Source organism: Montipora foliosa, chromosome 6 (assembly GCF_036669935.1).
Source record: "Montipora foliosa isolate CH-2021 chromosome 6, ASM3666993v2, whole genome shotgun sequence".
In the NCBI taxonomy this organism is placed as follows: domain Eukaryota; kingdom Metazoa; phylum Cnidaria; class Anthozoa; order Scleractinia; family Acroporidae; genus Montipora; species Montipora foliosa.
This window is the reverse complement of record NC_090874.1, coordinates 50751385-50763884: the sequence shown is the minus strand read 5'-3', so window position 1 is coordinate 50763884 and position 12500 is coordinate 50751385. Positions and strand designations below refer to the sequence as shown.

Below are 12500 nucleotides of genomic sequence, written 5' to 3'. Positions count from 1 at the left end.
CGCTCAGCAGTGGTCACACGTCCATGTAATTTAATATTTCATGTTTTCTTCTAGGAAGTGCTCCGTCTGCCGAAGGAAAAAATCTCTGCGCACTGGCAGTTTTTTCAGAGAATTTCCAAGAATTCCGTTGGGAAAGCTTTTGCTTGGTATATATCTCTGGAGCCTTCGCGAACTTCGAACAACTGTGGCTCGTATGTTAAGTCTGACCAACAACACTGTTGGGAATATCTACGCCTTACTCAGACATTATTGTGGTAGGGACTTACAAGATAGGCCTATTGTTCCATTTGGAGGGCGTGTCTACGTGGTGAAATGTGACGAGAGCCAGTTCAAGCATAACAGTAAGGTGAGCATCCGAACAGGTAGTGTAACTGCCTGATTCCAACGTTATTAACTCTTATTAGATTACATACATAGGAATATAATATTCCCGTGGATAATAAGCCCAACTGGCGACTGAGGAGGAGATGATACTATTTAAGTCAACAACTTCTAATTTGGTTTCCGAACTATTTCAACTAACCTGATCCCATTTGCGAGAGAAGACCGCACTATAGGCACGTGTAGCAAATGCTTATATTTCCCATGGTAATTTATTTTTCTTTCCAGCACAATCGGGGAAGGAGAGCAAGAGATGATGTTTGGGTTTTTGGTGTCCTCTCTACAGAACACAGCCCCTGTCGCGGCTACTTCCAAGTAGTTCAGCGCCGAGATAGAGCAACACTCACCCAAATATTACAAAGAGTACTACTACCAGGGTCAGAGGTCCACTCAGACGATTGGGGTGCATATAGGAACCTCGCCCATCATGTGCCAAATGTTGCTGTTCATAGAACAGTAGTCCATCGAGATAATTTCGTGGATCCCCTGACAGGAATCCACACGCAAGAGGTAGAATCAGCATGGAGTCGGCTAAAGTACTACATTAAACGAGAAAAGGGCATACGGGCATTGGAGCTGCAAGATTTTCTTAATGAAGAAATGTGGAGGCAATGGAGGGGTCTTGATTCTGTTTTTCAGAATGTAATCACTGTAATAACTCGTTATCACCAATTTTGAAGAATACGATCTAAGCCAATCCAATTTGTGGTATAATAACTGTACTTTTAAGGAGTTTGTAAAAAATAACTCTCCCACGATTATGTTTTCCTTTAGTATCCCAGGCTGTTGTTGGTGGATGCCGATGAATAACTGTGCAGAACTAGTGTTAAGGCAGGAGAAAACGTAAAAGCTGTTTTTATGCCCTTTAAAATCGGTTTCAGGCAAAAGATATCTCGTTCATCTTTCGAGCAATGCAACCGAACTGAAACCCTTTACTCGTTTCAGAAATCGATGTTTTGAGTTATTTTGTAAATTATTAGATGACTTTTTGGTATATCTGGGAAGTCGATGGAGATTTTCCTCAAGACCTTATCATAATTGGGAGAAATAAGAAATAGCCAAGAACTAGTTGATGTTGTTGAAAGATTTGAAAGATTACCGAGCTGCTTCACGACTTTGACAGCGTCTTCCCTCTGCCATTCACTTTAACTGCCTCTCAGGTACTGAATTACAACTATCGGGATTGAGCCCCAGTTCTTTTACGGTACCCCTTTGAATTTCCCTACACAATGCATACGAGAGCTTCTCACACCTAACGTTCAAGTACCATTGTTCCTATGAAATAAAGTGGTGTGAATAAAGGACAGTCACTATTAGCATTAAAACCCCCAAGGTCATGCGGCTTCCTAAAATACTAGCAGGACAGTGTTGAATTCCGAAAGCAATGGTAACAACATTGTTACCCTCCTGATAGATAACAGTCTTGCTACGAGCCACAAAAATCCTTATGTAGTTGCTATAGCGAGGGATATTACATAAGTCGTTTTATTATATGACTAGCAATGACTAGCTCCGTGAAAGGGCAAGATGAACCAAATCACGCGCTGTGATTGGCTTCCCGAGCGGACAAGATAGAGTGATACTGCCGACTCGGGATTTATCGCTTGGTCCCGCAAGATTGAAGAGCATTTTTTGGTGTTTTAAGTCACACAATAAATTCCTTTATTGACCAAGCTTGTCCGGTCAAGACGGCTGGATATTGGCATCGTTCTTTTTTTTGCGTGTTTATGGACCTCGACTTCGTGTCGGGCCAAAAACTCGCAGAAGAAGAATTTGACCAATATCCTGCCATCTTGACCGCACGCTTGGTCACTAAATAACCCATATATATCAAAAAATTTCAGCGAAAAATAATAAAAATGAAGGGGCAACCGTTAAGATCATTAAATGAGAATCGTGTTCGTTTCACAGATCCAGAATATCTTTTATAAGCTGAGGGGAGAATAGGCCTTTTCCTTATGATCATTAGGGGAGCAGGGACGGCGCAGAGATTAGATCGCTTGCCTCCACCAATTTTTTTGTGGGCGCCGGGGTTCGAATCCCAGAGTAAGCGCAACATGTGGGTGGAGTTTGTTTGTGCTCTAGCCTGCTCCAAGAAGTTTTTCTCCGAGTACTCCGGTTTTTTCCTCTCCTGAAAAAAAAACAACCCATAAATGGATATGTGTGGAGTGTGATTTGTTTTTTTTTTCTGTAAAGTACCAAGAGTGAATTATTCACTCTTGAGTGTACCCAATTAGTGCTTAGCGCTAAATACACTTAAAACTAAAAGATCCTTATCATGATCATCATTATTACTATCATTATTATTATTATTATTGTTATTATTATTATCATTATTATTATTATTATTATTATTGTTATTATTATTATCATTATTATTATTATTTTTATTATTATTATAGTACAAACTTTATTAACAAGTTCTTAAACAATCTTCAATTTACAACACGCAATCTTTTAAATTGCTGAAAATGATATTCACAACAATTCTATCATTTACTATACATGGGGAATGGTGTTTGTCTCTGTTTTCTCTTTTTTTTTTTGGTGAAGACATTAAAATCTCAATAAATTCAAAATCTACTGATCTGATAAATCAAAAAGTATCTAACAGTATCTTTAAAAAAACGGAAGGCGAATAGCAAATCTGAAACCCTAAACAATGTCAATGGCTCCTTCGGCAGCTGCGATTTCAATCACACGATAGGCTATTTCCGAGTTCATGTCTGCCTCCTCTTCAAAGCTAGTTTAAGTGCAAAGTTGTTGTGATGGTAATTAGTTCTACTTTTAAAATGAATGAAAACTAATCATCAAAAGAAAAACTTCGTACTTAGACTAGCTTCGAAGAGGAGGCACACATGAACTCGGAAATGGTCTATTGTTGAAGTCAAACGCGTCACGTCGCTTCACCCGCGATCCTCGAAGGCAAACCAGGGCCGACCGAAGGAACGCACAGGCTGTCCTTGCCTGGATCTAGGAAATTGATTGAGAGTATTGTTCTCCTTTCTTGGCGGCTATCAGCTCAGCCAGTCGACTATGGTATCTTATGCATTCCTTCCCCATCCCTCCAGTAGTTGTAAAATCCAAGTGACGTGAACGAGCCATGCTCAACATCCAACACTCTCCTTGCGTACTGCCACTTCTTGTAGTTTTGATGGGTGCGATAGATCTGCTGTGGCTCCTGGTCCTTGTAAGACTCGGCATTAGGGTGGCAAACCATCACATCAAAGAATGCCGAGCTCTGGGGATCCCAGAAGCCACGCGCCCAAATGTCCAATCTTGCGTCTTGTGTGTGCTCTATTGGACCCTCTACTGAGCTGTTCGTCAGTGATGTCTTGGAAAAATGGCTCGACCTCGACATCGCTATACACCATACTCAAACGGTCGGCCTCGAGGTCTCTCAACTCGTTATGACGTGGAATTACAATTGCAAAGCCCCCTTGTTTGCAAATTTGTGAAGTTTTCTCCACACTCACATACTGATGGAACGTCATCGAACGGCCAATGAAAGCGTAACTTAACAGCATCACGAAACTCTCTCTTGCTGAGGTTGAAACCCTATTCTTGAAGGGGAAGAACTGTGAGCCATACAGAGGAAGCCTCCTTCTTGCGCTAGTTTCATAGCTCGCTTGGTCTTCCGTGGACCATTTTGTTTTAGGTTCTCTGCAATATCTGAAAGTTCTTCAACTTTCCCACTTTTACAGCCTGACGCCCAGACTCGATGAGGGACTCGTCGGTTAGTTGATGAGTTTGAGCCACAATATGTTCGAGCAGAGGAGATGTCACCTGAATAGACGAGGCATGTTCGCATGCCGCCTCGTGACATGGGTTGCTCAAACCAAGACCGCCTAGGCACACTGGTAGCGCTAGAATATCTCTATCCAGTTTGCTACACTTGCGCTCTACGATTGCTGGTATAAGGTAAATAGCCTCTTCAAGTGGCTCTAGAAGATCTTGGATATCGAGGAGAGTTCTTAGGAAGTATGTCCAACAATTTTTAAAAGGAAACGTGTAGGCGGCATAGCTGCCCTGCGGTTGAGCTCGTGCCAATTCAGCAAGCTGAGCAACTTCATTAACCCACCGAGTTACTTTCTCGTTGACATAGTCCTGCAGATAATCTCTTGAGCCGATCGCAGCTCCAATATGCTTCTTCCCCTCTACTGTCACGTTTATGACTGTTTCTTTAAAGGCTTCTCTGGCAAATGCCTCCTTTCCTGGCTTTGCGATAATCAAGGACTTTTTAGCGATTGGAAAGTAACCGATTTCTGGTCCTAATGTATTGAAACCATCCCAACATTGCTTGATTTCTGAGATAGTGCCACCTCCACTAGCATCATCTGAAAACCAGCATTGCTTTGCATCTGACATGGCCTGTAGATTAGTTATCAAGGGCTGGATGCTGAGAGCATATAGTGCCATAGCGAGTGGGTCGCCTTGAATTGTTCCCTCGCCTGATGACTCTGCCACCGGTGATAAATAACCAGGCGGAATGATGATCGGTGTTTATGGCGTAAACTGCAACGACAGGACAAAGAACGCGGATATTGTGTAGAGCCGCTGCCCTATTAAGGGCAATAAATGCATTAGACGCTTCTATCAACAGAACCGAGTCGGTTTCATCTGCGTCGAAGATCCTATGCATAGCGTGTATTGCAGCCTCGCTCCCTGATTTATGTCCCGCGCATAACGATAACGTGCCACTTGCCTCAACAACATCCCGCTTGGCTATGTTCATGACGCACTTCCCACATATCCTCTTGATCACCTCTCCAACTCCTATTGACCTCACAGCACCCTTTTCTTTATCTAGAGGGATGAGGCGACTCTCTCCTCCTGGCTCTATGGTGGAAGGATATATTGAGTGCATAGAGTCTTTGCCATTGTAGCTATTGCCTCACACAGCTTCGCCGATGACTGCTTGAACGATTTACAAGCTAGCATTCGTCTGAAGCCGTTCGCGTCAACACCACAGGCACCCCCAGAACCTTTTGTTCCTAAACCAGCTTGACTGACCATTTCACCGTTGATCCCAGAGTAAACTGATTCAGGAAACTCATAGTCAATCGGCCCAAACAGGAGTGAGCCCGATTTTGATGATTGAAGATTGGGGTGTTTTAGCTGTAGTTGTGCCATAACTTCATCGGTGACCCTCAAATACGAGTTTGGTGAACACTTTCGATTTATCAGATCTGCGTTTTCTGAGTAGATTTTGAATAATCCGACCCTCGCGCAACAACTTGTCGATTTCCCCCTCTTTCCTCTGTACAAGACGTGTTGACAACAGCTCCTGATGCTTTTTGGCTTTGGACTCGGGACTAGGCGTTTGAAGGCCCACCGCAAGCAGTGCTATTTGTTGGCAGTTAGCACCATTATTCCATTCATTAATGTGCGACATAACTTGATCTATAAAATTTCTCCCTGTTTTACCATAGGGGACGAGAAAAACATTTTTTGTCCCGGTCGCAATCTCATTACAAGCATTCGTTACGACTGAAGTCTGCAAAACAATGTCGCTGCCGTAGATCCTCTTGCCCCACTTTATGGTTTTGGGTTTGCAGACGCTAACGTAATCAGGAACGAAGGAATGTAATCAGGAACGTAATCAGGAACAAGCTCCTTCGCTCTCTTCTTGCATTCGAGTAAATCCCAGTTCATTTGTTCCATCCATTTGTTCCATTCATTTGTTCGTTAGAATATTCTCCTTGTTCCCTTCTCGCTATGACTCCATTTAAAGCACAGATAAACGTAAATTAGCTGGAGTTGAGTCTACCTTAGAGGGAACCAGCCATACGGCAAAATGTTGATGATCAAATGATGGACGATGGGCCCCCGTTACAGAAGACAGTCTGTACAATCAGGAACCGGGCCGGGACTTCACGCCGAATTGTTATTCTTCGAAAAATAACGTAACTACAACTGCCGATAGAGAAGTCCTGGGAAGACTCTATATTGTTGTGTGCGCTTTTGCCACTTTAAACCGTAAATGTATGAGTAAAATACGCTCATAACCGCACTGAATTTTAGCCTGCGAATACAGCCGCCTCACATCGCTAACCGCCGCTTGGGCCGATCGGCTACGCTGAATCTCCGCAGAAGTGGATCACTCAACCCTTCTGGTAAACGAGGGACAGAAGACTCGATAAAAAAAGCGAGTACGATACACGATATGAAACACACATGAAAGAAAACCTAAAGAGGTAGTTCTGGTTTGGATTCAGAATACCTCGATTTCGAAACAATAATAAATAATAATTAATAATAATAAATACAGTTTTTGGAGTGCCTCGCTACGCCTCGGCGCTCTTACAATACTAAATAGAAATAATGAAAAAATTGATAACTATTTACAAATTTCTATACAGTTGATCTAAATTACAATACAATTACAATGATGAAAGAAAAAAAAAAAAGAATGTAGTTGTTACTTATCGAAAAGATAAGTTTTTAGATGAGCTTTGAATTGATTGACAGATGTTAATTCCCGCATCCCGAAACGAAGAAATTACTCGTTAAAATATGGAAGTATTCGTATCACACGTTAAGGAAAAGAAGTCTTGTTCACCCTTCCCAAATCTCTTTCTTGTCCACCCTCGATAAAAGTTTCCCGACTCACTCACCCTCGACCTTCGATCCTGTATGATTCAAAGACGAGGGAGACTGATACGAGCCAAGGTTGGCGAGGTTAGTTCAAGCTTGTTGAGAATCAAAACGTATAGAAGGAGGATGTTGCTCTTTTTCTCAGTATTACTAGAAATTAAACCTGAATTAAGTTTCTGAAGTCATCTTTAATAACAAATAAACTTGACCTTAGAAACCCATTTCAAACAAAATTTCCCTCTTGTTTGCAATGATTGTATTGATTTGTGTAGTTTAATCTTAGGCTAGGTGTATTGCTTGTGTTTGCGATATAAAGTAAGCAGGAAAGTAAAAAAAAGTTATCTCCTTATACACGATTATATAAGCCTTTATTTTTTGCCGTTGAAAAAAGTAGTGTTCTGATCAAGTTTAGCTTACTTTGAGGTAGCTGTTTATTTGTTTATTGCTTGGGGTAGGGGTAGGGTCAAACAAATGTTCACACACACACCCTGAAGATGGTAGTGGTAAAATGTTTTAATTATCATTACTGGGAACTTCATGTATGTCATGCAAGGTCAAGAAAACTTGAGGGGGTTGCACAATCTGTGAGCCATGCGAGTCTAGTATTTAAGTCTCAGGGTGTATTTAACGTTAAGGGTGTATTTAACGCTTAACTGTTTTTCATTCGCCGGCAACTATTACAAACAAATTAATGGTGTAGCGATGGGCACAAGAATGGGACCTAGCTATGCCAATCTTTTTGTAGGATATGTTGAACACCAATTTTTTAATCAGTACAACGGCCCCAAACCTGAACTCTACGGCCGCTACATCGACGACTGCATCGGCGCTATTTCATCCAGCAGAGAAGAACTCGATCAATTTATAACCTCCGTCAACTCTTTTCATCCGGCTCTTAAATATACCTGGGAAATTTCGGAAACCTCATTGGCTTTCCTAGATATCAAAGTTTCTATTAGAGGCAACGTGCTATGTACTAGTGTGCACTACAAACCTACTGATTCACACAGTTATTTGTTGTATTCATCGTCACATCCATCACATGTCAAGAACTCCATTCCTTATTCTCAATTTCTTAGACTTCGACGTCTATGTAGTGATGACTCCGATTTTTCCAGCAAATCAGAGGAGATGTGCCAGTTCTTCGAAAAACGTGGCTATCCTGTCTCTGTGGTCAAAGCGGGCAATCATCGCGCCCAACAATGTGATCCACAGTCATCACTACAACCCGGCACTTTCAAATGCGCGCGCTCACGATGCAAAACTTGTCTTTTCATTGTTAACACTAGCAAGATATCGGGACCTAAGCGATCTGTTAAGAGCACCGATCGTTTCACATGTACCTCCGCAAATGTCATTTATTGCATAACCTGTACGTTATGCAATAAATTATACATTGGTGAGACAGGTAGACGACTAGGTGACCGATTCCGCGAACACCTTCGCGATGTTGAGAAGAATGACAAGGATGCATCTAAGCCAGTCGCTCGCCATTTTAATCTGCCTAACCACTCCAAAGAACACATGGCTATCTGCGGCCTTTCCCTACATCTAGGTACTACGGAAAGCCGCAAGAATCTGGAACAAAAATTCATCTTTCAAATCGGCACCCTTAATTCTCACGGTAGTAACGAACGCTTTTCATTTAACTAATATATTCCTATTTTTCACGTTGCCATGTTACCACCAATAGCGTAGCTCCTACTCTACTATAAAAACTACACGTAACCCATAATCCCTCGATTCGCTCTTACGAAGGGCTAACGCTCGAAACGTCAGCTTTTAGAATCTCTGTACGGTGGCCAATTTACATTATCAACTCCGTTGATAAAACCAAATTTTTGTATACTACTTCCCCACCGACGCAGCACCAGAGTTTCTTTAGAAACTACCCCTTCATTCATGTATTTACATGAGACCAGGATAAATCCAGACTGGCATGAGTTCATATCGGCCTCCATACATTTCTTCCTATGCGTTTACATGAGTCCGGCGTGACAATGAACTCAGACCAGATTGCTGGACAGAGGCGAGAAATTATTGTACCGGTCTGATGACGTCAAAATCCTCAACTCGATCCCACACCATTGAATCGTAATGTCCTTAACAGTACACGAGGTTTCTTTGCATTTTAGATATGTTCCCGGAACATAAATTAAATTGTCTTTGTACAGAAATGCTTCTTAGACCATTGCAGTTTCGATTTTCAAATAAAAAATGGTCGTGAAATTTTCGAGTCACGTACACTTTAACTTTCAACGGAAACGGAAAGGTATAATGCAGCATCAAATTGCATTTTCTGATAAATTCCAGACAGGGATGAGATTCTCGCTGAAAACGTTTCACTTCTTCATATAGTCGTTGCGTTCGTACTGTCACTAATCAAATAGTAACCCGCCATAAGCTTCTACTCGCCATCGAGAAATATATTCGACCACGTCAGTTACAGAAAAGACTTTCCAGAGGAGTTCATGTGCGAAGTTTGGTAAGATAAGTCTTTGTTATGGCTTAAAGCTTCATTCTTATTACATGCAATCGTCTTAACTTAAACAGTTATTTACTACTGAATACACCTCCACTAATTTACCGAAAATGTTCAATTACGTTGTTTTTTTTTTCCAGCACAAAGCCTGTTGTGTTGGCGCAAATGGCCACCCCGTGCGGTCACTCGTTTTGTGGCTTCTGTGTGAATGAACTCGGCAAAACTGTAAGACCGATTTCTTGCCCGATGTGTCGACAAAGGGTAGACCAGTTTTGCAAAAATATCTTTGCATGCAAGGTGCTTTCCACATTTCAGGGAGAGTGCCTTGATTGCAATGCTACTTTTACCCTTGATATGGCCAAAGATCATGTCAACAATTGCTCTCAAATGGAAATGATCTGCAGCCATTGCAACGAAAAGGTCAAGAGAGGCGACAAAGCGTTACATTCAGATCGATGTGTCATGAAAGAAGTAAACTGTGTTTGTGGGATGCATGTCAAGCAAAAAGACATGAACTCTCATAAAGAGGATAGCTGCAGTTGGAAGAAGATATCATGCCCTCTGAATTGTAAAAACATTATTGAGAGGTTCGTCGTGTTTCCTTCTTTTATTAAATGTCTTCACAAATTACAAAAAAAGAAATGAGACCCGCCTACGTGGCGTGTTTGTTGATCAACATTTATCATGGTTCGCTATGCTCTGCATCTTACTTGTCGCTTTTAAAAGATAAATTGCTCATGAAATAAATGCCTCATTACATCTTATTTTCGAGTCACATAAATGTCGCTAATTTTGAGCCGGCATTATACTTCTCGAGCCTTCGTTGAATGCGAGCTATTTAACAAAATTATGTCAGTTTTTCATGCGTCTGTCCTGTTGTTGATCAAGAATTACGTCATAACATTGTCAAATTAGCTGTGGATCCACGAGGTGATAGCCGAGTGGATCCGCTTATTGACAATAAAAATTAGCCAATGTGCGCACGAGAATTTTTGCAGTCATCGTAAAATTCCTCTTAGCGGTAGAGGCACTAAATCAAGGTGTGCGCTTAAAAAAAAGCGGCTGAAGTTAACCCAGAGACGAAACCCAACAACAGTAAAAGACTAATAGTTTTTGCATTTGAAAGGAATAATTATTAGTCTACATTCAACTGTAAGGAGGATCGTTGTTTTCCATAGCATTTAATATGAGCTCATCGTATGATACATTTTGATCAAATATGGGAACAGATAACAGGTAGTGGTCGTTACCTTTCAGGTATCTGCTTCCTTCACACACTTTGCAGTGTCCTGCAGCTTTGACTTTTTGCCCAATCAAGGGATGTGGTGCTCACCTGCGAAGGGGCGACGTCGAAAAACACATCGATGAAAACCAACCCCGGCACTATCATCTCCTCAAGGAGGATAGAAATGACATTCTTTGGAGGGTGAAGGAAATGGTAAGCCTCCTCATCGAATACGTGCCTCACTTGAAGAAACATTTAAAACTCTATAATAGCTACCGCATTGATCATGATCAGACAACTGAAAAGCTGAGTTTGAAAAGACAGCAAGCTGTTAACAGGGATACTGCTGAATGCGATTGAATGAAGAGACTATTTCCATTTAATCAGTTTTCGAAGTTACAACAAGCTCTCACCAGGAGAACTAATCTGGCTAACATTTTCCAAGGGAGTTCGTATAACTAGTACCTCGGACACTTTTTATCTTAGAAATTTACTGACTGTTGTGAAGACAACAATCACATTTTTTAACAGGCACCAGTAATCTTAAGAAAAATAAGTGTGCAGATTGTTACTTCTGTTAAGCATCTTGGCCCTCTCCTCTTTTTATGAGGGCCCTTCAAAGCGGGCTCGTCTTCACATTTACCCCTTTATCGCTGGTAGGTAATTGGTCGCCAATCAAAGCATTCTTCTCTTGTTTTTAATGCTTTCCTAATGACAACAAAAATTTAAATGACTTAATTACTTTTCTTTTAATTAAGCCATTGTTCAGGTCCAGTGTGAAAACCAAAAGAACGGGTCAAGTCAGTGTTTTTAAGTGGAGTCTGGAGTCTAGCCCACTTAACAACAAAACCATCTGCTCCCCTGTTTTTCACAAGTGGGACAGAAAATGGCGCTTGCTCTGTACAAAGAGAGAGGAAAGATCAGAGGTCGGCTTAGAGTACAGTCAAGGTGTACATGGCATTCATTTAGCACTGAGGTAAGTGTGCAAATATTGCTCAAATCAAAGGGTCACCGTTTTCATCGTCACGAATGCAGCATGGTTTTTCCGTCCAAAAGTGAATCAAAAAAGTGTTCAAGTCACAGATCTATAGTCCTGTGACCATAGCCCGTACTCGGGCTATGATTGGCCAATTTAGCCGGCAGTATTCGAAATTTCGCACAATATTCTTTAACCAAAAGATACACTGAATATCGTCACTTTACGGGCCGAATGCGTAAAACGCTGGCCATAACTTAAAGTACGGCCCTGTTACTTAAAGAGGAATTCTACGATCTTTATGGTATGAAACACATACAATCCAAGTTCCCGAGGGTGCGTTCTATCGTACATAACAGAACTCAGAACTCGCCAAAATGCGGTTCGTACAATAATGACACAATTTTTACTCGTGTAATCTATTACTGAACAGACACACGGCAAAATGTGTTTGATAAAAGTCGGAATAAGAATTATTTTTGTTAGGGACACTTAAAGGATAAATTTGCAATTTTGTGCAGATAATAATAATAATAATAATAATAATAACAACAAATCATAAAGAATTAGTAAAACAATTAAGGCCGGTTTATTTTTCATTTTCCAAAGCTTCTTCCTGGAGAATCAAGATGTAAGCCGTCATGTGCACAACATCAATGTTGTTAGCATGAAAGAGGGAGAAACACTACGATTCATAAAGAAGGGATTACCCAATTCTGTCACAGTTAGGTTGGAATTGGTGGATCCAGCTGTTTAGCAAAGTTTCATCTATTTCAAAACCTACAAGGGACTCAGGTCATCCTTATCAGTAGAATAAATTGTGTTGACCCAGCTTGCTC

At 41.2% G+C, this 12500-nt stretch overlaps 2 protein-coding genes across 2 annotated transcripts; both read left to right on the top strand.

The window, feature by feature from the left end:
• The first annotated feature begins 57 nt into the window (after positions 1 to 57).
• On the top strand, positions 58 to 1668 carry LOC138005458 (uncharacterized). Its single transcript, XM_068851682.1, has 2 exons — positions 58 to 346; positions 610 to 1668. Exons 1-2 carry the CDS (start codon positions 194 to 196, stop codon positions 1057 to 1059), a joined length of 603 nt encoding a protein of 200 aa, XP_068707783.1. The 5' UTR covers positions 58 to 193; the 3' UTR covers positions 1060 to 1668.
• A 7957-nt stretch (positions 1669 to 9625) lies between these two features.
• LOC138005725 (TNF receptor-associated factor 5-like) lies at positions 9626 to 12460 on the top strand. Its single transcript, XM_068851910.1, has 4 exons — positions 9626 to 10047; positions 10718 to 10898; positions 11444 to 11661; positions 12271 to 12460. Exons 1-4 carry the CDS (start codon positions 9626 to 9628, stop codon positions 12416 to 12418), a joined length of 969 nt encoding a protein of 322 aa, XP_068708011.1. The 3' UTR covers positions 12419 to 12460.
• The last annotated feature ends 40 nt before the right edge of the window (positions 12461 to 12500 follow it).